At 51.5% G+C, this 25,272-nt stretch overlaps 2 protein-coding genes across 3 annotated transcripts in view; one reads left to right on the top strand and one right to left on the bottom strand.

Moving 5' to 3' along the window:
* The first annotated feature begins 364 nt into the window (after positions 1-364).
* TGFB3 (transforming growth factor beta 3) lies at positions 365-23,267 on the top strand. Its single transcript, XM_030319618.2, has 7 exons — positions 365-1,827; positions 9,519-9,682; positions 9,988-10,117; positions 15,352-15,459; positions 18,089-18,260; positions 20,354-20,507; positions 21,387-23,267. The coding sequence occupies exons 1-7, from the start codon at positions 1,476-1,478 to the stop codon at positions 21,543-21,545; spliced, it is 1,239 nt and encodes a 412-aa protein (XP_030175478.1). The 5' UTR covers positions 365-1,475; the 3' UTR covers positions 21,546-23,267.
* Positions 2,985-25,272, bottom strand: part of TTLL5 (tubulin tyrosine ligase like 5) — a 310,515-nt gene continuing 288,227 nt past the window's right edge. Inside the window, exons 34-35 of one of the 2 annotated variants that reach the window (XM_030319609.2) lie at positions 21,634-21,731; positions 2,985-5,158 (exon numbers count right to left, since the gene is read on the bottom strand). In XM_030319609.2, coding sequence (XP_030175469.1) covers positions 21,658-21,731 — 74 coding nt within the window. In that variant the 3' untranslated portion in view covers positions 2,985-5,158; positions 21,634-21,657. Of the gene's footprint in view, positions 5,159-21,633; positions 21,732-23,942; positions 25,161-25,272 lie in introns of those variants that run through there. The other variant, XR_004343713.1, reaches the window with a different exon arrangement.

The raw sequence follows: 25,272 nt of genomic DNA, 5'->3' as shown, positions 1-25,272 counted from the left end.
GCGAGAGACGGGCCCCGAGGCGAGAGGACGGACTGACAGCTGGCGAGAGGGCGAAGGAGCTGGGGGAGAAGGAGGGAAGGGATTCGTCGGAGTAACTTTCCAGAAAAACAGTCAACGTGTAGCAGGAGTGACTCCAAGAGGGGAAAAAAAGTTCAGTTACCACGTCGAGCGAGAGGACTCGCAAAGTATTTTTCAAATGGGCTCGGCTTTTCCTGTGCCTGTTTAAAACATTAAAATCGTGCTGCAAAAGAGGCTGCGTGCGCTGGTCCCTCCCTCCCCCACCCGGGCCAGAGACGTCATGGGAGGGAGGTATAAAATTTCAGCAGAGAGAAATAGAGAAAGCAGTGTGTGTGCATGTGTGTGTGAGAGAGGGAGAGGGAGAGGAGCGAGAGGGAGCGAGGGAGAGGGAGAGAGAGAGAGGGAGAAGGAGAGGGAGAAGCAGCAGGGAGAGGAAGGGAGGGAAGCAGAAAGCCAAGGCCAAGGGAATGAGCAAGCGAGGGGAGAGATAGGGGAAGAAGCCTGAGAAAGAAGGAATAACAGCTTTCCGGAGCAGGCGTGCAGTGAACTGGCTTCTATTTTCTCTTTCTTTGCCTTTTTATTTTTTAAAGAGAAGCAGGGAACAGAAGCAATGGCCGAGGGAGAAGACAAGCCGAGGTGCTGGTGACCCTGGGCGTCCAAGTGGATTATTGTTCCTGGGGCCTGTTCTCCCTGCCTTCCAATTGCACATACCCCCACTTCCCAGCCAATGAAGAGGAGAGGCAGCGTGAACAAAGTCATTTAGAAAGCCCCCGAGGAAGTGTAAACAAAAGAGAAAGCATGAATGGTGTGCCCGAGAGACAAGTGTGTCGGGCTGCCCCCACCTTGAGCTGGGCCAGCGCGGCCCAGCCCTGCCTCTCCCCACCTACTCACTGGTGATCTGACTTTTTTTTTTTTAAACAATTTTTTTTTTTTCCTTTTCTTTTCCATTCTCTTTTCTTACCCTCCTTCAGGGCAAGGCAAGGATTTTGATTTTGGGACCCAGCCACGGTCCTTCTGCTCCTTCTTTAAAATACCCACTTTCTCCCCATCGCCAAGCGGCATTTGGCAATATCAGATATCCGCTCTATTTATTTTTACCTAAGGAAAAACTCCAGCTCCCTTCCCACTCCCAGCTGCCTCGCCACCCCTCCCAGCCCTCTGCTTGCCCTCCACCTGGCCTGCTGGGAGTCAGAGCCCAGCAGAACCTGTTTAGACACATGGAGAAGAAACCCAGAGCTACAAGGCACACAGTCGGCTTCTTCGCGCTCAGGGTTGCCAGCGCTTCCTGGAAGTCCTGAAGCTCTCGCAGTGCAGTGAGTTCATGCACCTTCTTGCCAAGCCTCAGTCTTCGGGATCTAGGGAGGCCGCCTGGTTTTCCTCCCTCCTTCTGCACGACTGCTGGGGTCTCCTCCTCGCCAGGCCTCGCAGCCCCCCTGGCCTCTCTCCCCAGCTTGCGCATGAAGATGCACTTGCACAGGGCTCTGGTGGTCCTGGCCCTGCTGAACTTTGCCACGGTCAGCCTCTCTCTGTCCACTTGCACCACCTTGGACTTTGGCCACATCAAGAAGAAGAGGGTGGAAGCCATTAGGGGACAGATCTTGAGCAAGCTCAGGCTCACCAGTCCCCCCGAGCCATCGGTGATGACCCACGTCCCCTACCAGGTCCTGGCCCTTTACAACAGCACCCGGGAGCTGCTGGAGGAGATGCAGGGGGAGAGGGAGGACAGCTGCACTCAGGAAAACACCGAGTCGGAGTACTATGCCAAAGAAATCCATAAATTCGACATGATCCAGGGGCTGGCGGAGCACAGTAAGTCCACATTCTCGCTGGGGTGTCTGCTCTAGAGGGTCTGAGCAGGAGTGGGGAGATCCTCGGGGGGGGGGGGGCTAGCGGGGGCCTCACAGCAGGGTGCCCCGGGATCACCCACACCAAGGCTCAGGAGGCGTGATGCACAGTTGGGGCCGGGTGGGTGGCTGGGGAGGGAGACCGGGCCATTGTGGGAAGAGCCGGGGGCTTCTGGGAGGCCAGGCGCCCTGGAGTTGAGTGGCTTGCTGAACTCACATCACATCCTCGACTGATTTTACTTTGGAATTACACCGTGCCGTCCTGTTCACATCTGTGCTCTGGCCCATGTGATGGGATAGGCGACTGCGAGCATACGGATGCCATAGAGGGACAGGGCCGGGTCTCTTGAAAGCCGTTATAGCTCCCTGAGTCTGGAGACCTCGGTCTTCTCCCTTGTTTTCGCCACTCATTGTGACGCGTCTTTGGTTTAGTTTTTCCTGTCCTTGGGAAGAAGGGTACACTTGCCCTAGATTAATGTCTGTCAAGCTTTTTGAAGCCCAGGCAAGATCCAGCTTCTTGCTGTCTAGGCCCTTCGGTCTATGCCACACACATGACCCACGTGAGCTGTGAGCATGGTTGAAAGGCACGCACCTACGTTCACACGTACGAGTGCTTCAGGGTGATGTGTAGTCTGGCTTTGTACAGTAGACAGATTCATGTGCTCAAAATGGGCGTCTTCCAGGCCTGTGGACACGGGGAGAGCAGGGTTGTGGCTCTGGACGTGTACGTGATTGCTGGCCGCCCTTTTGTGTCTGCGTGTCACGGGAAGAGTGGGTGGGAGGTGTGGCCGTGGGTGCAGAGAGGACATATGTCTGGGAGCGTGTCCTCCCAGGAGGCTCCCGTCTGTGCTGAGAGGCTGGGAGGCTTCTGGGTGAGACGTCTGCGTGTGTGTGTTTGTACACGTGTGGAAGTCATGTGTGTTTACTGAACGGACCTTTAAAAAACCTCAATACAAGAGAGAGAGATTTGGCAGATGTTGAGAAACTGACAGCCCGAGAAGGAGGAATGTGAGCCGCGCTGGGCCAGGGACCCTGGGAGCAGCTCTGTTTGCTTTTCCTACCAGCAGGTGTCCTCACCACCCGGACTACCTCTTCCAGGCCCACCTGGCAGTGGGGAGTGGGAGTGGGAGGGAGCAGGCAGGGTGAGGGGGGTCAGTGGGGGAACTTGGGAAGTTGAAAGGAACCTGGCTGCAGAGGAGGAAGAGGAGTAGCTGGCTGGTGGGTGGAGCAGCTCCAGCTGAAGGTGCAAAAGGCCCTACTGGGAGCCGGCCCATGCCAGGTCCAGCAGCCTGTGGTTACTGGCGAGGGGTTCCCACTCCCGTTTCCTGTGGCCGCCTGGAGCGCCTTGCCCTAGGATGTGGCTACCGTGCGGGGCGGAAGCCGGAGTAAGAGGCAGGGCTCGTGCATCCTGCCCAGGGTCCTCCCGTGGGTCTGGCTCAGCCTCTGCCAGGGGCCCACGGTTCCCAGAGGCACCAGCACCTGGATGGCTGAACCCCCAACCCCCCGGGCAACCACCAAGTCCGGAGACAGTGGCCACGAGGGTGGAAAACTGAGGCCTGCAGGAGAGGTCTGAAGGGAGCCCAGGGTGAGAGAGAAGGGCTCGGACCTCACGATCCGGGTCAGGAGGTGGAGTCCCAGGGAGGAGGGGTTCTGAGTCACAAGGGCGCATCCAGCCTGGAATCCAGAGCCGAGAATGAATGGGCCAGATGCATGCGAGGGCATATGGGTGCCAGTGGGTGTGGATTTTGTACAGAGACTCAGGACACAGGTAGCGAGCAATCTTGGGGAGAGCGAGGGCAAGGGCCCACGGACGCTGGGCAGCTCGGCCTGCAGCAGCAGAACCCTAGCAGGTAGGGGCGACCCTCGGGCCACAGAGCCTGGTCAGGCTGGGAGCAAGCCCGGCACAGGGAGCAAGACACTATTTGGGATATTGTGGAGGGGCCAGGGCACAGTGGGACACGGGCGATGCCGTGGAGGCTTGCAGGTGCAAACAGGAAGCAGGCCCAGACTCTCTGCAGCTGTTGGAGGTGACACAGAGGCTGAGCAGACGCGGCTCGGGCCCGCCCTGCAGCTGGTCAGGTGCCGAGCCAGCCCCAGAGAGGCAGACGCAGAAGGCACACTAATTATAAAGGAGGCAGCGGGGCAGATGCTGAGAAGAAGCAGAAGGCCATCCTCAGAGGCTTGGGGTGAGGGAAGCCCGTCCTGAGCTCACGAGGGCTGTGTCCTAGAGTGGCACTGGGTCCGTGGCGGGACCCTAGCAGGGTCTGGGTGCCAGAGCTTCTGGGGGGAAGTGATGAGATCGCATTCGCTTCCACGTTTCATCATTCCCAGCCTGCTCCTGTACCCAGTGGAGGGGCACTTAGAGGGAGGTGACGGCAGGAGCTGGCGTAAGGGCGTAGGGGAGCCTGGAGAGCAAAGTGTGGCAAGGAATCGTTTCCCGTGTGCAGGAGAAAGGGCACCACGGTGAGCACAGAGGAGAGGGCCCATCTTCTGGCTCTGCCCTGTCAGAGAGGAACCCCGATTCTCTGCCTTACAGATGAGGACACAGAAACGTGCATCAGTTAAGTAATGTGCCTCAAAGAGCAGGGGCTCTAACCTAGACGTTGTTCTGCCTGCAGAATGCATGCTGTGAGACACTAACCCAAGTGTGGAAAATAAACGTTTTAAGCCCCACCTTTAACCTCAAGGCTCCAATAGCACTTTGATTTACAACATGAGCAAATCACCTATCGGACCAAGCAGGAGCGGGTAGGAGCTCTTTGTAACCCTGGTGGCAGATGGCACAGGGACCACTGGGTGTGTTGTTTCTTAGCTCCGCCTATCGTTATGGCCAGGAGATTGATATCGTCACAGACGTTCTCCCAGATTCAGCGGAAGGGCGTTCTTTATCTAACGAAGAGCCTCAAGCTGGTTAAGCAACCACACCAGATGGCATTAGTCAGGTCACCTCTCTGAGCCTCAGTTTTCTCATCTGTAAAGTCAGAGATCATCTCTAAGCTCTCTCGCGGCTGAACCAATTTTATGCATACATCTGGGATGATTCAACAGCCTCAGCAGTGAAGGCAAGACTCTGGAAATCCTTTTATAATTCACCAGGAGTTGGCTCTGTGGAGGCTGTCTCTGCCCCACGTGGTGGGGAAAGACACAGGCTTTTCCATTCCTTTGTCATCCTTGTTATCAAGATATCACCAGTGTAGGTGTTGTTTTAACTTCTGGCTCGTAATTATCTGTGTCTGGCGGGAGACCCTTGTTTTCATCCAGCAGTGGCTCTAAGACAGCCGGCAAACCCGGAGTTCCTGAGCAAAGAGAAAACTTGATATTTTAGCCTTTCTTTCCTGGATGCTACTTTTGGATTTGGATTTTTTCATTCTGAAAATTAAAAGATATTTTGTATCACAAGAACTCATTTGTGTTAAGGGCCAGTGCCCTCTGCACGCTGGATCAAGTGTTTCTCCTAGAAGGGCTAGGTAAATGTAAAAAATGTGGATTCCCAGGCCCAAGCCCACCCTTACAGAATCAGAATCTGGGCGTGGGGTCCTGGGGAATCTGTCTTTCCGAAAAGCACCCCATTGATCCTTAAGCTCACTGAGGCTTAAGACTCAGTGAACTGCAGGGCAAAACCTCTCCTTAAGGAGCTGAAAACACAAGTGCCCAGCTAATACGAAGGATCTGGAAGAAAAGCCAACACCATGACGGAGCACACAGGACACTTGGCCTCGGGGTCGAGTAGAGAATAGGGTGTGCAAGAGGCTGATGGGGCGGGGGGAGCTGGAAGCGCCCACGCCCTGTTAAAAGAGGGTACCCACTGCTCAGTCCCTGCTGATTTCTGCATTTAGGAATGTGGGTCCAGCTTGCCTCGACCTTGCCGTTACCCAGAAGAGCAGAAAATCTGGATCTTTTTGTGAAATTTCCCAACTTGTAACATGGGCTTAACATGTTGATGGGCTTCTAATTCAAAAATTTTTCAAATGATGCATTGGTCCAACTGCATGTCTAATACGTTTAAAGGTTAACCCGTTTAATGGTGAAATCATTGGAGTGTGGTTTCTCATACTTCTAGAACATCTGGAAGCCATGGTACCCTTTGCAGAGCACTATAAACTGTGGCCCTCAACTCTGGCTACACATCAGAATCATCTGGAGATCTTTAAGAAAGAGAAAGAAAGAAAGAAAGAAAGAAAGAAAGAAAGAAAGAAAGAAAGAAAGAAAGAAAGAAAGAAAGAAGAAAGGAAAGAAAGAAAGAAAAGGAAAAGAAAGAGAAAGAAAGAAAAAGAAAAGAAAAGAAAAGAAAAGAAAGGAAAAGAAAAGAAAAGAAAAGAAAAGAAAAGGAAAGAAAAGGAAAAGAAAAGAAAAGAAAAGAAAAGAAAAACAACTCCGGACCCACCCACTCCAAGGTAGTCAGCATGTCAGCATCTCTGGCGAGTGGGGCCAGGCATCATGTATTTTCAAGGTTCTCCAGGTGATCCTAACGTGTAGCCAGAAGAAGCTTGGCCACACTGAAATATGCATGCTGTCATTGGAACCTGCAGGGTTTTACATGCAGAAATGATGTATATAAGCAAAGGCACATCTAGGAGCCCCGGTGTCTGAAAACATTTTAAAAGGCATGGTCGAAACACGGTCAGCTGTTTCCACGTTTTTGTGTGAAAACTCTACATGAATATTCTTTGCTTATTTTTCTCTCCTCGTAGGAAAAAAGGGGGGGAAAGGGCCTCCACCAATATATGTATTTCTCGCGCAGTGGAAAAAGTTGGTCATAATGTAATTTGAAAGGTGGATCCTCTAGTCCAGCTCCCAATAATACCAGCATCCTGCAGAAGCACGGCTTACCCACAGAACTGAGCGGGGCTTGGCTGTTGCTTAGGCCTAAGTTGGCACTCTGGGCCCACTTCAGGGAAGCCTTCATTTTGTTGGTGAAACTGTGCCTCCACTAGATCTCTCTGGGCCCCCCAACTTCCAGATTCCCCACTTCAATAAAAGAGGTATGGTGCAAAGACCTGGGTTCAAATACCACCTGTGCTACCCGCTAAATTTCCTGACACTCAATTTTCTCATTTGCAATTTTAAAAATTTTGGGGCGCCTGGCTGGCGCAGTCGGTTAAGCGTCCGACTTCAGCCAGGTCACGATCTCGCGGTCCGTGAGTTCGAGCCCCGCGTCAGGCTCTGGGCTGATGGCTCAGAGCCTGGAGCCTGTTTCCGATTCTGTGTCTCCCTCTCTCTCTGCCCTCCCCCGTTCATGCTCTGTCTCTCTCTGTCCCAAAAATAAATAAACGTTGAAAAAAAAATTATAAAAAAAATAAAAGTTTTATTTGAAAGAGAGAGAGAGACAGGAGGATCCAAAGCGGGCTCTGCTCCGACAGCAGTGAGCCCGACGTGGGGCTCGAACTCATGAACATGAGATCGTGACCCGAACCGAAGTCAGGCGCTCAACTGACTGAGCCACCCAGGCGCAGCTCTCATTTGTAACATGGTCAATTTGACTTCTCGTCCTCCTCGAGGATTGTTCGAAGGTCAGATGACTTAATAAGAGCTCTGTGCAATGTAAGGTGGTGTTATCACAGTTGATTTACAGTCTCATTCCACAGATTACTTAAAACAGCATCATTCTTCAGTGGGTTTAATTGCCAAGATTATATTTACGTTTTCTTTTCTCTCCTAGGCAGTTCTTTTGTAATCCCCAACGATTCTGTCTGAGCTTTACTGATAGGGTCAATTTCCTTGTGTCAACCAAGGAACCCCCCCCCCCCCCGCCCCGCCCCGCCCCGCCCCAGCGTCCGTTCTACCTCTGCTAGAAACCTGTAGATCCCAGTGATTAAAAAATGACCCTTCCACCTCCTTCTCGAAATCTCCTTGAAGTTCCCACCAAGAGGAGTCCTTCGTAGGGAACAGATATCTGATTGATGGGCTGGAAGAAGCAAAGGAGGGATGGTTACAAGGGTGTGCTAAAGACCCTCTTCGCTCATCGCTGCCCGCGTGTCCTGGCTTCCTGCTGTCTTGACCCCCCTCTGACTCTCCTCACTGGCATGCGCTGTCTTCTGTTCCATCTTCTTTTCCAGAGCAGCGTGCACGTCGTGTGGACATACGCTTTATGCCCCCTTTCAGCAGCTGCTGGAGGTGCTATTATAACTGAAGCCACACTGATGACAGGTCCTTCAGGAACCAAGCGTGCGAGTACTTGAGAGGGTGGCCAGTCTGAGGAACCTACCCAGGTCCGGAGGGTTTCAAACGGGCAAACTTAAAAATTAAACTGCTCACGCTGGTGCCTCTCTCTGGTTCTATCTGCAATAATTTAGGGAATAGTTGGCAATATTTGTTCTTTCGAAGCCAGTTATTAAGCAGGGCTTCATTAGCCGGCATTCACACATTTGTTTTCCTAACATCTGTTCCATTAATTTTCTAAGAACCAGTGTCAGGCCCACCAGATGGCAATTTCCAGAAACACTCGCTCATCCTTTCCTCAAGATCAGTAGCGCATTTGCTCGTTTCCAAGCCTCTGATCCTTCCCGCCTTGTCCGTGACTTCCTACACCACCCCTCGGGGTGATTATGAGCTCATTCCAGCCATGTCCATTATGTGTGGAATCTGGGTCTATGAGCTTGAATTTCAAGTTCTGGCTATTATTACCGTTTGGGTAGAAAGTTTTTCTCTGGGTGTTAATGCTGCTCCGACCTTGAGGTTGTAAAGCGTGCAGGAGAAGAGACAGGATCTTTCTCTTCTCTTCATCTGGCTCCGAGGTGTGGGGAAAGAGCATCTGCTGCCTCGTGTCTTCTGGACAGGGACGGAGAGGCCAGCACGGTGACAGAGGCTGGCAGAGCACGTGCTGTCAAAGTCAGAAATCCTTAGAAAGGAGTCAGTGGGGATGGCCCAGCTCTGTCTGAAGAAACATCTGTGGGTCTGCGGGCCCTCCCCTGGCTGCTTCCTCTTACTCGCATCTCCTCCTGTCCCTGCTTCGTTTCCAGCAGTCCTTCCATGGAAAATCCCTTCCTCTCCATCCTCAAACCCTTTCCTCCTGCAGGACCCAGATCACATGGTACCTCTTCCATCAGGTGCTCCCTGCTGTCTCCCTACTCTGGTCCCTCCCAACTCCTGGGCTTCTCCAAAGGCCCTCAACACTTTTCCACTCATCCCGTTATGTGGGCCCTTGTATTAAGATCCTCCCTCTGCACCCCCCGACATGACTCTCCTTGAAGGCAGGGGCACGTCTGTTCAGTTTTGCTTCCCAGTGTCAGCGCTGCGCTTGGCACGTAGTATGTGCTCAGTGCACGAGTAATACATGAATGAACGCCCAAAGGAACGAACACATGCATGGGGCAGGTAGCTGTGAGATGGTTAAACCGCCAGGGGGTTTGCTGAGATCTTTTGAGGACGTGTGTTTTCTAAAAGAGTAGCAAAGCAGGCTGGAGAGCCTGCCACAGTTGGGATGTCGAGGCCGTGGGAGGAGTGGCGATTGCCTTTGACCGGCCAGTCATTAGTGCCGGTCCCGGGACTCCCGGGGCTCCTTGCTCCTGACTGGGGCCTTCACCAAGATCTTCCTCCCTCTAGGGAGGTCATGGGTGGGACCCTGGCCGCCTGGCGGGTGTCTGTGGGCCGCACACTGCTCCTGCGGGGTCTCACTCACACACTTACGGCACCTCTCCTGCTTGCTTGATCTCCTAGATGAGCTGGCCGTCTGCCCCAAAGGGATCACCTCCAAGGTCTTCCGCTTCAACGTGTCCTCAGTGGAGAAAAATGGAACCAACCTGTTCCGAGCGGAATTCCGGGTCTTGCGGGTGCCCAACCCCAGCTCTAAGCGCAGTGAGCAGAGGATCGAGCTCTTCCAGGTGAGCCCCTCCCAGAACAGAAGCCACACGGACAGGGACAGATGGGGAAAGCCGGCTCCCCTGCCCCTGCAGGCCTCTGCTCTGTGCACCGTTCAGAAGGCCTGGGTGTGAATCCTACCTTCTTGGAGTCTTGCTTTCTGTATGTGCGTCTGTTGCTGAGAGGATTAAGCATTAGCTAAGTGTTTGAAGGAGCATTCAGGAATTTTCAGTTTCCTGTTGCTCCCCTCACGTGCCCCTCTGCATCATGACATGTGCTGCCGTCCTTGTCCCGGCCTGGGCCGCTTACTCCTTTCTCCGCCCTCCAGATACTCCGGCCCGATGAGCACATCGCCAAACAGCGCTATATCGGTGGCAAAAATCTGCCCACACGGGGCACCGCCGAATGGCTGTCTTTCGACGTCACTGACACCGTGCGGGAATGGCTCTTGCGAAGAGGTAGGTTGACTCTTAGCCTGAGCATTTGGGAAGGATCCCTCAGGTCCCTTGGTCATTTCCGAAACAGAAGGAAGAGGACAAAACCAGAAGAGTCGCAGATCTGGGTTCAAACGCTAGCTCTGCCATCGGTTCGCTGTGTTCTTCATCTGTTCACGCAACCGATACTTACGAAGAAAATTAAGTGTGGCTTACTGCGGATGCAGCCGGGAACCAGGCCGGTGAGGTCCCTATCCCATCGGGCTTCTTTCCTGGTGGGAGAGACACACACTACACAAGGCTACATTTCGATGAACAGGAATCTCAGTGATGAGTGCCATGAAACATAGAGGGCACTGTGGCGATGACAGGGCGCAGTCTGACATGAGATGCTCAGGGAGGGTCTCTGTGACAAGGAGTGTGTGCACCGAGGCCTGAGTGATGAAAAGGTTTCAACAGGGATATGCTGGGCGAAGGAGGTAGTGAGGCCCAGGCCCCAGAGCAGGAGCAGGCTTGGTTTGTTCTGGCAGCACACGGACCGATGTGGCTGGAACGGAGTGAGCTGGGGGGCCAGAGGTCGCCGGAGCCATTTAATTTGGGACCTGTGAGGCCATGGTCAGGTTTTAGGACTCATTCCACGTGTGGTGAGAAGCCCTGGAGTATTCCAAGCAGGGCTGGGATGTGGACTGAGGTGATTTTATATCTTTTCCATCTTTAAAAGGTCCCTCTGGTTGCCATGAAGTCAAAGGAAGGAGTAGGAAAACCAGTTTGGCGGGTGCCTGGGTGGCTCGGTCAGTTAAGCGGCTGACTGGCTGACTTCGGCTCAGGTCGTGATCTCACGGTTCGTGAGTTTGAGCCCCGCATCGGGCTCGCTGCTGTCAGCGCAGAGCCTGCTTCAGATCCTCTGTCTCCCTCTCTCTGCCCCTCCCCTCCGCGCATGCTCTCTCTCAAAAATAATAAACAAAACGACCATGTAGGGGCCCCTGCAGCAGCCCGGATGAGGGCAAAAGGGGCTTTGGCTAGGGTGGTGGCCGTGGGCGTGGAGAGGATACAGATTTGTCGTATATTTTGGGCGGGCTAGTGAGGCATGGGGTGTGAAGACAGGAGAACGCCTTCTCTGATTGTGGACGGAACCCCCTGGGTGGCTAACACTTACTGACATGGGGAAGGCGGGGAGAAGAGCAGATATGGGGCAGGTTCTGCTGGGGCCAACTAAGCTCGAAAAGCGTGGTAGTCATCCAAGGAGAGCTGTCCCATCGCCGTATCAAACTTCACCCATTCCAAATTTCTCACCCACTTGCTGTGTTCCCTCACCTGGCAAATCAGCTACTGGTCCCTTCCCTGCATGCCTCACGGGGCTGTGTTAAGGGTACAGTGTATTTGAGAGAACCTCGTGGCTTTCAACCTGTTGCACAAGAGTAAGCTTTTATTAGGTCAGACGAGGACACTGGGGCCCAGAGAGGTTAAGTGACTTGACCAGGGTTATCCAGCCTGGATCAGAACCAGAGTGTCCTGACTGGCAGTCGTGGTGCCTCTAAACATCACGCTGTGCTGTTTCTCCCCTTCTTTCTGTATGATGCTCAGTGGGGAGCAGGTGCCTACGTGGGCTCGTCTGTTCCTTCTCCCCCTCTTGCCAAGAGTTTTCTTCCATCATCACTGCCACAGAGGCACAGTCCATCCACGTCCTGATGTCCAGAGTCCCTGGAGCTGGTGGGTCCTTCCCTGTCCTTGATGTTTTGGGAAACCAGGGGGTTAACGCACTAAGGCTCGGCCTACGTGATGTTGTAAATTAAATAATGGCCTGCAGTTTTGTTTTGTTTTGTCTTTTAAGTCAGGAGATTTCACATAAAACCTGGACTTCTGGATTTTCTAGAAAAGTGGGAAGATTTCCTGGTAACGATCCATGGGAGAGGAGTAGTGGCCACCTCTTGAGGTGGGGCACACATTCTTCACACCCCTGTAGGCCCTCCTGGTCCCCACCGTTACCCCCCAGAGTGAGGCCGGCAGTCCCCATTAAGCATGATACGCTGGCTAGCTCCGCTCACTTATGTCACCTGCCTGGGCTCTGTAGGCGTCCGAATTTATAGGTCCTCATCGAAGGGGCATCACCTGATGGCTGAGCTGGCTGATCGCGGGTTGGAGGTCCTGCCTCACCCCCAGGGGTGCCTGGGAGCTCCAGCCTATCTCCCCTACTGAGCACAAAGCCAGAGGCCTAGGAGCACCCACGGGACAGGGATCTGCCGTGGGCAGCACAGTTGGGAATTCTGACTCAGACGGCACTCCACCTAGAGCCTGACATGGCTGCAGAAAAGGAGAGGCCGGGGAAATTAATCTCTTAGCTCCCTTGTCTGATTTTGATCAGCTCCACCTGGATTTCTTTGAAGCCCTGGGCACTTGAAGGAGTTCTTATTTTCCCAGCTGCAGAGCTCAATGAGAAGTTTGCGCGGAGAATGATTTCCATCCTCCTTGAGACATCAAAAAGATAATTTCGTAATAAAACCTGTGGGTCCCCCACCCACCATCCCCACTGCTGCCAATTCTGAGGTTAGTCCTTCATTGGAACCTTCAGTTCCCACTTAGGCAGATGCTTCCCGCCCCTCGTACAGGGGAATCACACACAGACCTTTACTTATGCAGAGCTCAGGAGTCTTTTCAGAGTTCGTGGCCCCAAACGAGGCAGCAGATGGACTCCAAATGGAACAACTGGTGGTGTGGACTGATGAGGAAGCCGAGTCACGTATATAGGGTCTCGTATTCATTCAGCAAACATCCGAGAGCCTACCGTGCGCTAGGTTCCCAGGCTGCCTTCTAGGTCCCGGAGCCGGCTGGAGCCCTATCCAGAGTTAGGGGCCTGGGTCCTCAGACCCTTGGGCTATTTATTGCTCTACAAGGTCTGCAGTTTCTCCAGGTGCAGGGTCAGGCATCCCCTAGCAGCCCTGTCGGGGAGCACAGCCAGCCTCATAGCTTAGGATGGGGGCAGGTGGGGGGCGGATGCTGGAAAAACACAGGCATCTTCCTTTGGTAGTCTCTATTGCCCCACTTTTTATCTCTCCTTGTCTCAAACAATTAGGATGGTTCCAGCATCAGGTGATGGCATCTTGGTTCTACTGCTTACTGCTTGGGCATCTTGGGCAAGCCATTTAATTTCTCTAAGCCTCAGGGTCCTCATCTATGTAATGGGGGGTAGTAGTAGTCTCTACTTTGTAGGATTATTTTAAAGATTGAATGAATTAATGCATGTAAAGTCTTAAAGCGGCGTTTGACATAGAATGCCCAACAAATGTTGGTGATTGTTATCATCACGGCGAGTTTTCTACACAGACAGAGCCTGTTGGCCAAGCCAGGCCACCATCTCTGACACTAAGACCTAACTATCCCCAGCACGTCTGTCTGCACCTTGACTTTCTAATTCACAGAATCACAGAACTCGTCCACTCCAGGTCTCTCTTGGCCTTGGCCCCTTCTGAGTACTAGGAAATACACTCTGTAGCCCATTTCAACCTCCCTGGCTCCTTCCCTCAATGGCCTTAAACCAGGAAGAAAACACAGCTACAGCTCCGTCTCTGTTCACTCCCTGTTCTCTGGCTGGGCCTCAGCTTCCTTGTTATATTAGTCCCATCCCTCCCCACCAGAGCTAACCTTCTGGAATAGAAGTCTTCAAGCTCAGCAAGGGTCAGTATGTCCTAGGGGCTGCCCTGGCTTGGAGCAGGACAGATGAGACTGGGTTCTGGAGTTTGTGGAAAAAGGGATCCAAGCCTGCCTAAGAGTGACCAGAACCTCTGAACTTGGGCCATTCTGTGCATGAGAAGGGTGCTGAGCTGGTGTAGGCTCTGGGGTTTTCCCTGGTGACACCAGATATCGGGAAGACCACAGGTGGGTCCCAAGGCTGGATGCTCACACAGAACTGCTGCCCCCCTACAGCTCGGGATGCAGTAAATCAATCAGCTTGCTGAGATGCTGACCCTGAATGCAGAAGGGTCCATTCCTCATGACCTTTCCTACACCACAGCTTGCTGCTGCCTCCGGGTTAACAGAACTTCCCTAGTTGAGTCTTACCCTGCAGAACTGATATGACACCGATCCTTCCTGGTTTCCCTGCACAGAATTCCTGGATCCAGTTCAAATGTTTTGAACTCTTTTCATTCTTCCTTCCCCCCCCCCCACTTTACCCAACCCCTTTTACTAATTTCCTTGATTCCCCAATTTTAGTAACCAAAACACCTCGATCCCACAACTAATAGGAGTAAGGGCTACGGCTGGTAGTCTTACACCGAGTTTCAGTCCACAAACCCTGGCACCTCCAGATTTCCTCCTGCTGGTTCTCTCTGAGCTCATATCATCTGGGCCGTTGGCCTTGGCCATTGGCCATTGGCCATCTTCTGTGGCCTGTGCTCTGATTTCACAATTGTCTTCCTGAGCTGTTCGTTTTCCCTCAGCGAGCCATCCACATCTCCAGCTTCGCTGTTAAGTGAACAAGGATTCCCAGAGAAGAAACTTCCAAGTAACTTTGACCCAATTATGTCCTTATCCCTTCAAGAAAATATGGCCAAGGGTAACTGTGATCTTCATCTTATCTCCTCTGGAATCTACCAGTCCATTTACACCCACAATCATGGCCCTGGTAGAAAGGCTGGCGTCTTCTACCTAGACTGATACTGCTGCTTGTGTGCAGGTGACCTTGCCTCTAGCGTTGCTTCCTCACTTAATCCTATGGCCCAGACTGTCCCATCTTCCTCCCATCTGGTGGACTTTGTGGCCTTTTGAATCACTGCCTCTCTGCTCTAAAGTTCTTCAGTGAGCCTCTTTCCCTGGCCTCTCCTAGTCCCCCTGCCTCTTACTTTATCTTTCCTCAGTAGATTGGCTCGAATATCCCCTCTTCCAACAGACACCTAGGGGGTGTGATGGCTGTTTTTCTTCCTCTTATGTCCTCATTCTTTTCCCCCCAAGGAGGTGGGTGACAGTTTTTCCCACTACCATCCTTTGAAAATAGATGACCTTGAAAATTCTCCTTCCCATTAAGTTCCCTTTATGCCTTTATTTGGTTGTTCATGACATAACAGAAACACGTGCAGTGCGGCAACGCATGTGTGGAGGTCCACTGTAGCTTTCGCAGCACTTTCTGTCCTCGGTGACCCTCGGGATTACTCAGCTCCCGTGACTGCCTATGGGAGCAGAGCCCTGGCCCACAGGCACGGTGATGGGCACACTTCCGCATCACATAAAGAATTTTCTCACTGACTCCGTGTCTTATTTTGCAGAGTCCAACTTAGGTCTGGAAATCAGCATTCACTGTCCGTGTCACACCTTTCAGCCCAATGGAGACATCTTGGAGAACATTCATGAGGTGATGGAAATCAAATTCAAAGGTAACAAAATGGATGTGTATAGTGGGGGGGTGGGGGCAGTTGATGAGATGGGATAGAACAGGAGACGCCTACCAGGCCCCAAGAGAAGCAACCAAGCTCCCTCACAGAGATGGCCAACTGTTTTGTACTTGAGTAATTCTGCTTCGCCCCAAAGACAACGGGCGTGACTTTCAGTTTATAGATAGAAGATGTTAACATCTGGAAGACAGTATTACATTGGGAAGAGGGGTATAGTCATGGATGCCAACGGGTCCGCCTCTCTGAGTTCAGTCAGTAAAATGGAGCTGAGAATGCTTCTTTCATAGGGTTATCACACAAATTAAACGAGATAACAAATGTAAAACCCAGGACCGCAAACACTCAACAAATCGCTGTTGTCTTTCCCTTCCCTAAAAGAAATGAACTGTGGTGATCTGACTACTGAACTTTCCAGATGTTACAGAGGCACCCTGATTCCCACCCAGGAGTCATCTGGGTGTGAATGATCGCTTTGGGGCTCAGGGTGTTTGTATTGAGATAGAGAAATAGTTAAGAGTCTTCTGTGGTCTTCCAGTATGTTTCTAAGGCGTGCAATCTGTGGACAATCTCTGGATGTCAGCGAAGTTCTCTTTTCCTTTCATAGTCCCATTTTGGATAATTGAGGCTTGCCTGAAGCCAGGTGGTTCCTCAAGGTCAAACCAACCAAGCCAGAGCCTGAGATCAGAGTCTTGTCTGGGAAAAGGTGCAGGCCTCTCTTGGCTCCCAGCCCTGGGCTTTTACCCTTCATGGGCTCTATTTCAGAGCCTACTTTTATTATTTTTTATTTTTTACAGTTTATTTTGAGAGGGGGGGGACAGAGAGAGAGGGGGACAGAGAGAATCCCAAGCAGGCTCCGTGCTCTGCATGGAGTCTGATGCAGGGTTGGATCTCATGACCGGGAGATCATGACCTGAGCTTCTGAAACAAGAGTTGGACTTTTAACCGACTGAGCCGCCCATGTGCCGCAGAAAAGGGAATTTTATTTTTTACTAAAAATTTTTTTTTTTATAATTTATTGTCAAGTTAGCTAATGTACAGTGCATAAAGTGCTCTTGGCTTCGGGAGTAGATTCCCATGATTCATCGCTTACATACAACAACCCAGTGCCCATCCCAACATGCACCCTCCTCAAAGCCCATCACCCATTTTCCCCTCTCCCCCATCCCCCTATCCACCTTCAATTTGTTCTCTGTATTTAAGAGTCTCTTGTGGTTTTCCTCCCTCCCTGTTTGAAACTACTTTCTCCCCTTCCCTTCCCCTATGGTCTTCTGTTAAGTTTCTGAAGTTCCACATGTGAGTGAAAAGATTTGATCTCTGTCTTTCTCTGACTGACTTACTTCACTTAGCACAATACCCTCCAGTTCCGTCCACGTTGTGGCAAATGGCAGGATTTCATTCTTTCTCGTCGCCAAGTAGTATTCCATTGTACAGATATACCACATCTTCTTTATCCATTCATCACTTGATGGACATTTGGGTCCTTCCATAACTTTGGCCATTGTTGAAAGTGCTGCTATAAACACTGGGGTCCATGTGTCCCTATGGATCAGCACTCCTGTGTCCTTTGGATAAATTCCTAGCAGTGCTATCGCTGGGTCTTAGGGTAGTTCCATTTTTAATTTTTTGAGGAACCTCCACACTGTTTTCCAGAGCGGCTGCAACCAGTTTGCATTCCCACCAACAGTGCAAGAGGGTTCCCGCTTCTCCACATCCTCGCCAGCATCTGTTGTTTCCTGAGTCATTAATTTTAGCCACTCTGACCGGTGTGAGGTGGTTTCTCAATGTGGAGAAAAGGGAATTTTAGATCCAGGCCTCCCATTCTTCTTATGGTCCTAGTGCCCCTTTGTGGGGTCCAGGGTCCCTTCCGTCACTGTGTAAATTAAGCTCCTCGTGTTCCTGTCCTTGGTGGAGATGAACAGCTGGCAGCTGCCCGTCACAAAATGGATCTCCTTTTAGTTGAGACTAATTCAGTCCTCAGTCTTCTCCTTTTTAGATGAAATAGCAGGTCCCCCCAGCCTGAGAGTTTATTTGCTAATCTGTGTGTCATATACTTCATTATCTCACCTGAGCGTGATAGTGAGAACTCTGTGAAACGACTAGTGCACGTGCAAGTTTAACGATGATTCAGTCTCATTCCTCTGGCTCCCGTTAAAGCTACCTTCAATGGAGACACCTTACCTTATGGGTAGGACTTCTGTGCTGTCTTGACCGATTCAGATGATAAGAGGAAACTCACACCCCAAGATTCTAAGTCTCAGAATCTACACCGACAGCACAAAGCAATGTGTCTGGGATTCTCTACGGAAGCTTCATGGGTCCCTGAGATACCAGGAAGCCTCTTGGAAGGGCTGTCTGCATTCTGAAAGATGTACACACAGCAGTCATGAGGGGATCCGACCACGGGTGTCTTGGGAGTTCCTGTGCGACCAGCCCCTCCACCCGGTCCTCCCCTTCCTGCAGCTGGATGTTAGCATGAAGCCGTGCTTCTCCCAACACCTTCCGCAGAGATTGCACTGCCCCTCCTCCGGGGCGGAGATGGGATGGGGTGAGAACACAGCCTCCACTCTGCCTTCCTTAGACAGGAGACTGTCATCCTGTTTCCCTTCTGCAGGTGTGGACAGCGAGGATGATCATGGCCGTGGGGATCTCGGGCGCCTCAAGAAGCAGAAGGACCACCACAACCCTCACCTCATCCTCATGATGATTCCCCCGCACCGGCTGGACAACCCGGGCCAGGGCGGGCAGAGGAAGAAGCGGGCCCTGGACACCAACTACTGCTTCCGGTGAGCTGGGGCCCTCTCACGACCCGGAACTCCTGAGACGTTTATGGTGCACCTGCTGTGGCTCAGTCCCTAGGCTTAAGCGGTGCTAACCCGGGGGTCCTGGATGTGATTCACAAACCCTCTTACAGAGGTGTTCTTGTTTTTCTGGGAGCCCTACTGTTTCTCCACAGCCCAGCCCTGTGAGGGCCCAGGTGAAGGAAATGAGGAGAGTGTTGTTCAGACAGTTTGGATCGGAGATACCTGGCTGAAGCCTCCCCACAGTTTTCGTGTTTTAAAGGACTTGTAGGGGGTGTTTGTGCATGGGGGAGATGAGTGGAGAACTTCCCACGAAAGAAGTGCTCCGTTCCCTATGAGCTGCTCAAGGATGCTCCTGGGTGAGGGGAGTAGGGCAGCCTCCCCTTTCCGGGGGAATGTGAGCCGGAGAAATTAATGAACTCACTCAGAAGGACTACGTAGCCACTGGCAAGAGAGGAAAAGAAAGAGCCTCTTCTCTGATCTAGTTTAGCTCTTCATTCATAAGGGAGGGGATGATAAAGCACACACAGCAATTACTGAAAGGTAGAAAATGCCCACATCCATGAGAAGGTCTGAAAGATCGAATGCCTGAGGAACTTGGAGCAGGAAGTTGTGGATGCAGGAAAGGCTTCGGAAGGGTGTGGAATTTGAGCCTCCGTGAGTGAGTGAGGCTTGGACCTGTAGGGATATGGGCAGAGGAAGGAAGGAGCACGCATGGGTCAGTCTGGCTGGAGAGGGGGATGCCTGAATGGAGCTGGGGGAGAATGAATTAGGAAATTTTTCAGATCTACGACCACGTCTTACGAGGAACAACTGAGTGAACTCAGGCTGTTGAGCTTGAAGGTGTAACAGAAGCAGTGACGTTGCGCCGACTGTCTGAAGGCTGGCGTGTAGATTTGTTCTGTGTGGCTCTTAATCAGTTAGGAATGGATGCTCTTGGCTGCAAGTAACAGTGGCCTAGACCCCAAAGGATTTCTTGTTCACAATAGGCCCACAGCAGCAGGCTCAGGGCTGGGCTGGCTGCCTAATTATGCCATCAGGAATACGGGCTTTCTCTCTCTGCAGGCCACCACGATTACTATGTTGGTTTGCTTTTCATCTTCTTGTTTATGGTTGCAGTGAGTGCTAAAGCTCCAGGTATCTTGTCCAGGCTCAAGACAAGAAAGAAGGGGGAAGAGGCAGAGCCAGAAGCTCTCCTCTCCCATCCGTGACTTTTATAAAGAATCAAAATGTTTTTGCCAGAATTTGCCCTTACCCTCTGCATACTTCTCCTTATGTCTAATTGGTCATTGTGGGGTCACATGACCACCCCTACCTGCAAGAGAGGCCAGGAAAATGGTGCTCTCGACTCTTGTGATGGGAGGTGGCAAGGGAGAAGGGAGGTAGGGATGGCTACTGAATAGATAACCAAGAGTGTCTGCCATGGTCCACCCTCGGAACCCACAAGAAGCCAGATTTTGGAAGTGGTAAGTTTTAGGTCTCAGCAGACATTGAAGAACAGGCTAGATGCCCACTTGGCAAGAGTTACTGCCAAATGGATTTCTGCAGGGAACAGAATTGAAATGGCCTGATAATCGCACTTGGGGTGAATCATGAGTCTAATGGAAGGATACCCTTCATTTTTATTTGATGGCCCCTGGGTTTAGTCTGAGCAGTCTCAGGTTGTATGTGAGCGGCATGAGCTTAGAGTTCACGTCTGGTTGGGTGCACGTTAGGAAGGGAACAATGAAACCAACCTCAAGAAAACTGAGCTGGCTAAGAGCATTCAGTGCTTGGTTCTATGTGAAGCAATTTAAGGCTCTGCTTTGATCCATCATGAAAAAGGGGGCAGGTCCACTTTTGCCTTTTTTCTCTTCCTCATGCATCATCTGTATCTGCCTGTTGTGTCCTTGGGACCAAGAAAATGCCTTTATGGTATATACTGCTCAATGCACTTGAACCTGGGATTCCATCGATTAGGACCACCTCTTAGGATGACCTGGAAGGACTCCAGGTACAAATATGAGGGCCGTTGGTGAAGTTCTTTTACATGGGTGGTTTCCTTTAGGTTGATTGTCTCTAAATGTTTTTCGTTGTAGCAATTTGGAGGAGAACTGCTGTGTGCGCCCTCTCTACATTGACTTCCGACAAGATCTGGGCTGGAAATGGGTCCACGAACCTAAGGGCTACTATGCCAACTTCTGCTCAGGCCCCTGCCCCTACCTCCGCAGTGCGGACACAACCCACAGCACGGTACGGGGCGGGGCTCATGCCAGGCGGGGCGCTGGGGCGGAGCCGCCCGGCCACTGGTTCAACTGAATGCGTGAAGGACTGAATGTGGAATGAGCGAATGATGATCCAGGGCGAGTAAAATCCCTTTGTGAAGGTTCTGATCTTGGCACCCTGGCCCGACTCTACTTCGTCACATTGTGCCCTTTAAAATTTCTTCCATGGTTTCCACCAGACTTTAAAATTTGTTCTAAAGCTCTTGTACCATTCTGGAAATTAACGGTCACACCCCACCCTGTATGTCAAAGATGTCTGCACACAGCTAGCGGGGAGTGTTGGGGACAAGAGGCTTCTACCATCCGTTCAAACACTCTGGTAATTCCAGCCTCTTGGATGCAGAAAAGTTACTTTGAAAGATAATGCAAAGCACACAGAAGAAGCTAATATGCAACAATGGGAAGAGAAAGGGAGAAACTAGCTGCTGGCCTTTCTTTCCCTCAAGGGGAATCAAAGCTAGGGCAGTAATTTGTGGAACGTGTTTCCCGATAGCTCATGATTACTGCATCCGGTCTGGGGCCCCACGCTCTGGCGCTTACTGAATGGCCCAAAGCAGCGTTTAGTGAGATCACTTCTCACCAAAGTGGCCAGTCGCAGCTAGGAACACCGATAACAGGAGCGTTTCTTAACAGCAGAGAAAATCTCATTATCCCGTTAAAGTCGCCCGATAATTGTTACAAGCTTAACCTGATAATGCTCAAACCGGTACAGATGTTCCCCCAAAACGAAATAGCCTGGCTGGCCAGTCTACCACTCGCCCCGTCTCTGGAGCGGCCCCCAGAACTTGCGGAGGGCTCTCGGCCCGGGGCCTGGCTTGCCAACCTCTAAATGATGTGTCCTCCCCAGGTGCTGGGACTGTACAACACCCTGAATCCCGAAGCCTCTGCCTCACCTTGCTGTGTGCCCCAGGACTTGGAGCCCCTGACCATCCTGTACTATGTCGGGAGGACCCCCAAGGTGGAACAGCTCTCTAACATGGTGGTCAAGTCCTGTAAGTGTAGCTGAGAGCCCGCCTGCGACAGACAGAGAGGAAAGAGAACCGCCACTGCCTGACTGCCTGCTCCTCGGGACACACAAAAGCAACACTCCTCACCTAGAGGCCTGGAGCCCGCAACCTTCAGCTCCAGGCAAATGGCTGAGACGGATGTTCCCTTTTGGGACATTTCTCCTTCTTGCTGGCTCTGAGAATCACTGTGGTAAAGAAAGTGTGGGTTTGGTTAGGGGAAGGCCCAACTCTTCAGAATACACAGATTTTCTGTGACCTAGACAGACGTGGTGGGGACGGAGGAAGAGGGATGGCGAGTCGGCACCTGACACATGGTGTGGCAATGGATCTGGGAAACCCTAGGGAGGAGGAAGGGCAGAGAACGGCCGGGACAGGGCCAGGCTGGAAGACACTTCTGAGGTCAGATTGGCTCATCGCTGCCCCACATCCGCTCTAGGGAACCTGGATCACTTTAGACAAGGCAAGCATTTTCCTTCAGGCAGGTTACCTAGACAGTGTCCCAGATTTGTAGCTCATACTCCCTGGGATTAAGGATGAATCTGCTTTTTGCAAATGGTCCTCTCAACATCAGTCAGCACCGAGGGTCATTACAGGGAGAAAATCCAGGTAATGTCGTTCCCGGGCCATCAACTGGATTGGGCCATATGGACACGCCGAACTCAGAAGCGGAGGGTGGGATGAACGCTCTCCTGCCCGCCCTCTGGGCCCCTCCTCTCGCCTTCTTCCTCGACCGTATTTCCCCTTGGACATCTGGCTAGACACCGTCCAGGTCAGGGTGCACGTATCTGGATTATGGTCTGTGCAGTCTTGGGGCATTATGGGTTCCCCTCTATCCCCCAAGACCCTGTGTTCATCTGGTGTTCCTGGAAGCAGGTGCTAGAACGGGTGAGGCATGCGGGGAAGCAGCAAATGCGCCACACGACTTGGCCCCAGACACATAGACTGAGGTATAAAGACAAATACAAATATTACTCTCAAAATCTTTGTATAAATAAATATTTTTGGGGAATCTTGGATCATTTCCATCTTCTGGAAGATTGTTTCTAGAACAGTAAAAAGCCTTTTCTAAGGAGGAAGTCTGACTGGGTGAATATCCTTAATCACTCTTTTCTTAATTCCCTGTTCATATCCACTAACTAGAGGGAACGGGAGCCCGGGGCAGGGAATCTCGAGCACACTGCTTAGTGTGAGTCCCCTGGACACCGGTAAACTGCACTGCCTCTGCCATCGGAGGGAGAAGACTCAACTGTTATTGGTGTTCCTTCCTTTCCTTCTCGTGAAGTAGTTTGCTCTCAGACACACACAGAGGCAGTGGCAGTGGCTCAGACGGGCAGAAAGTGTAACTGTGGGCCAAAATCACTTGGGGTGAGCCCTTGTACGTGGAAGTGTGTTGGTTTGTACATTCACTATCCATGAAGAACATCATTTTTGAAAATCTGATCTCACCCGCCACATCAGTGGGGAATGAGAGAAACTGTCTGGCAAATGGCCTAAGAAGACGAGGCTAATTCTGTTATCAGGTTAAGCTCGCCAGGAAACCCTTTACAGACAGAGGGCCTCTTGTCAATGATTTAGGGATGGGAGAGGGCGGGGAAAGAACAATCCCACAGTTCTGTTTCGAGGTCCCAGGTCCCAGAGCAATGCAGAATTCCACTGTGGCGTTGACGTCCACCTGAAGCAACCATCTGCAATGAGTGAGGAACCACCTAGCAGCTCCCCAAAAACACGTTCCTCTGTTGAAATCACCGTGCCATTGGTGAAAAAGTCTATCTGAAGCTAAAATTTGCAGGTCAAAGGGTCTGTGTGGTATGTGCGTGTGTATGGAGATGTATCTTGCTCCTTCTGGAGTTCTCCTGGATTGAACTCCTGACTTTGGTCACTAAGTCTTTCTTTCTCGCTTTGTCCATGCTCAACCAATCCTAAGAGCTTCTCTAAGGCTTTGTCCCCTGCGGTCTTGATCCCGTTTGTACTTTGGGGGCTGTGTCCCTGCCCTAAATTCACGGCTCCTGGGATTGTGGTCCATCCTACCCAGGGAAGCTAGTGGGCCTAGACAGGGGCCAGCCCTGTGGCCATGGGCCATTGCTATCCCAAGCTTCAGAGTCTACTCACTCGTGGCAGCTGTTCTCAAGTTTCAGTGGGCAGGAGAAGCACCCAAGGGTTTACTAAAAATGTGCAACTTCAGGCTGCAGCTCTGGACGTGTCTTTAGGCCTGGGGGAAGGTCCAGGCTGCCTAAAAGCTCCATTTTGAGCAGCTTATACCTTACATCATTGGTCCTTACTTAAGGCTTAAGGAAGAAAGGAGTACTCTTTCTGACCCTGGAATAAACCTTCCTTCTTATCCAACCTCATGGCACATCACTAAAATGTTGGCCTGTGGCTCATCCTAATGAACCGAGGCAATGAGATATGTTTCTTGAAGTATCCCAAAGAAAACAGAACACACTGTGATTCCAAATGTTCTTTTTATATTAGAGCTCTATTCTTATCTTTACCAGCAGATACAAATATGGACGGGGGTCTGAAGTCCAGTCTCTGCATTCCACATGCCACTTATAGGCACTGCAGAAACTTGAACCATTGTCTGTCTGTCTTAAAAAAAAAAATACACGCTTGTTTTGGGGGAGGGGAGGTAGGGACACTGGAAATGACACGGTTGTTGGAGGTGGCGGGGCGGATCGTATGATCTGTTTTGTTTATTACCAAGACTTGGACTTGCCACGAGAAGTCCAGTACAGGAGAGATGACGTGAAAAGTACTTGGTTAAATGAAGGAGAGATCTGGAGTCCGGTCTCACACCGGATAAGCAAGTGGTGAGTGCAGTAAGAAATCAGGTTGAGGACTCAATTCTGACGGTTACCTAGGGCAATTCCAAGCAGTCTAGTAGGTCTCAAAGGTTTTTTGTTTTTTGGTTTTTAAACTGGGCTCATACCCTCTTATCCTCTCCCACAAGATCCATATGCTGAGTCTCCCCAAACATCTCATTTCCTGGTTCTACACATCACTTAGGGAATCATGAAGGAACTCCGATTTGTCTCCCGTTAACCAATTCACAACCAAATTAGCAAATGGTTAAGATGGACCTCAAGCTACTAACCAGAAATCCCATGAATACGTTCTCTCTTCTCCCGAAAAGTGACGGTCTTCATCCCTCACACGCAAACAAGACGCTTCAATGTGCTCAAACCTGTTTTCGTTCGCTAAGAAGTCAATAAAGTCCCTTTTCTCTCTTCCTTGTTGGGTGTCATTCTTCCTTTGGGGTTTCCATGCTGAGTCTACAGCACCCTGTTGTAGAAACCCCAGACTCTGGATCCTCGCCCAGTACTCCCCAGGGCAGCTAAGTCAGTCCTTCGGTGGGCTCTGTAGCCCACCTTTCAACCTCTTCTTCAACAGAAGCCAGAGAGAGGGCCGGGGAAAGGTGAGGGGGCAAGGGAGCAGAGGTCAAGTGGAAAGCCATCAGGGGCTGTGCGGCCTCCTTCTGACGAACTGTTTACGGGTGCAGATCCACTGGCCACTAGAGGACCTGTCTGCTGCGGGCTGACAACGGACACATTTGCACATACGAGCTTCCCAGGTACAGGAGCTGCCCGCGGGGAGCGGCCTGGGCCCGCCATCTGCTGAAACCAAATGGAAGAATAAAACCTCTCTTTCCGAGTTCGCATTTCTAAAACAGAGTTTCAAAACTTGCCCGGCAAGGACATAAAACACCAAGTTGGCCCCATTTCAGGC

Source organism: Lynx canadensis, chromosome B3, assembly GCF_007474595.2.
Source record: "Lynx canadensis isolate LIC74 chromosome B3, mLynCan4.pri.v2, whole genome shotgun sequence".
Taxonomy (NCBI): domain Eukaryota; kingdom Metazoa; phylum Chordata; class Mammalia; order Carnivora; family Felidae; genus Lynx; species Lynx canadensis.
Note: the sequence above shows the minus strand (reverse complement) of the source record. Positions and strands in the feature narration are given on the sequence as shown.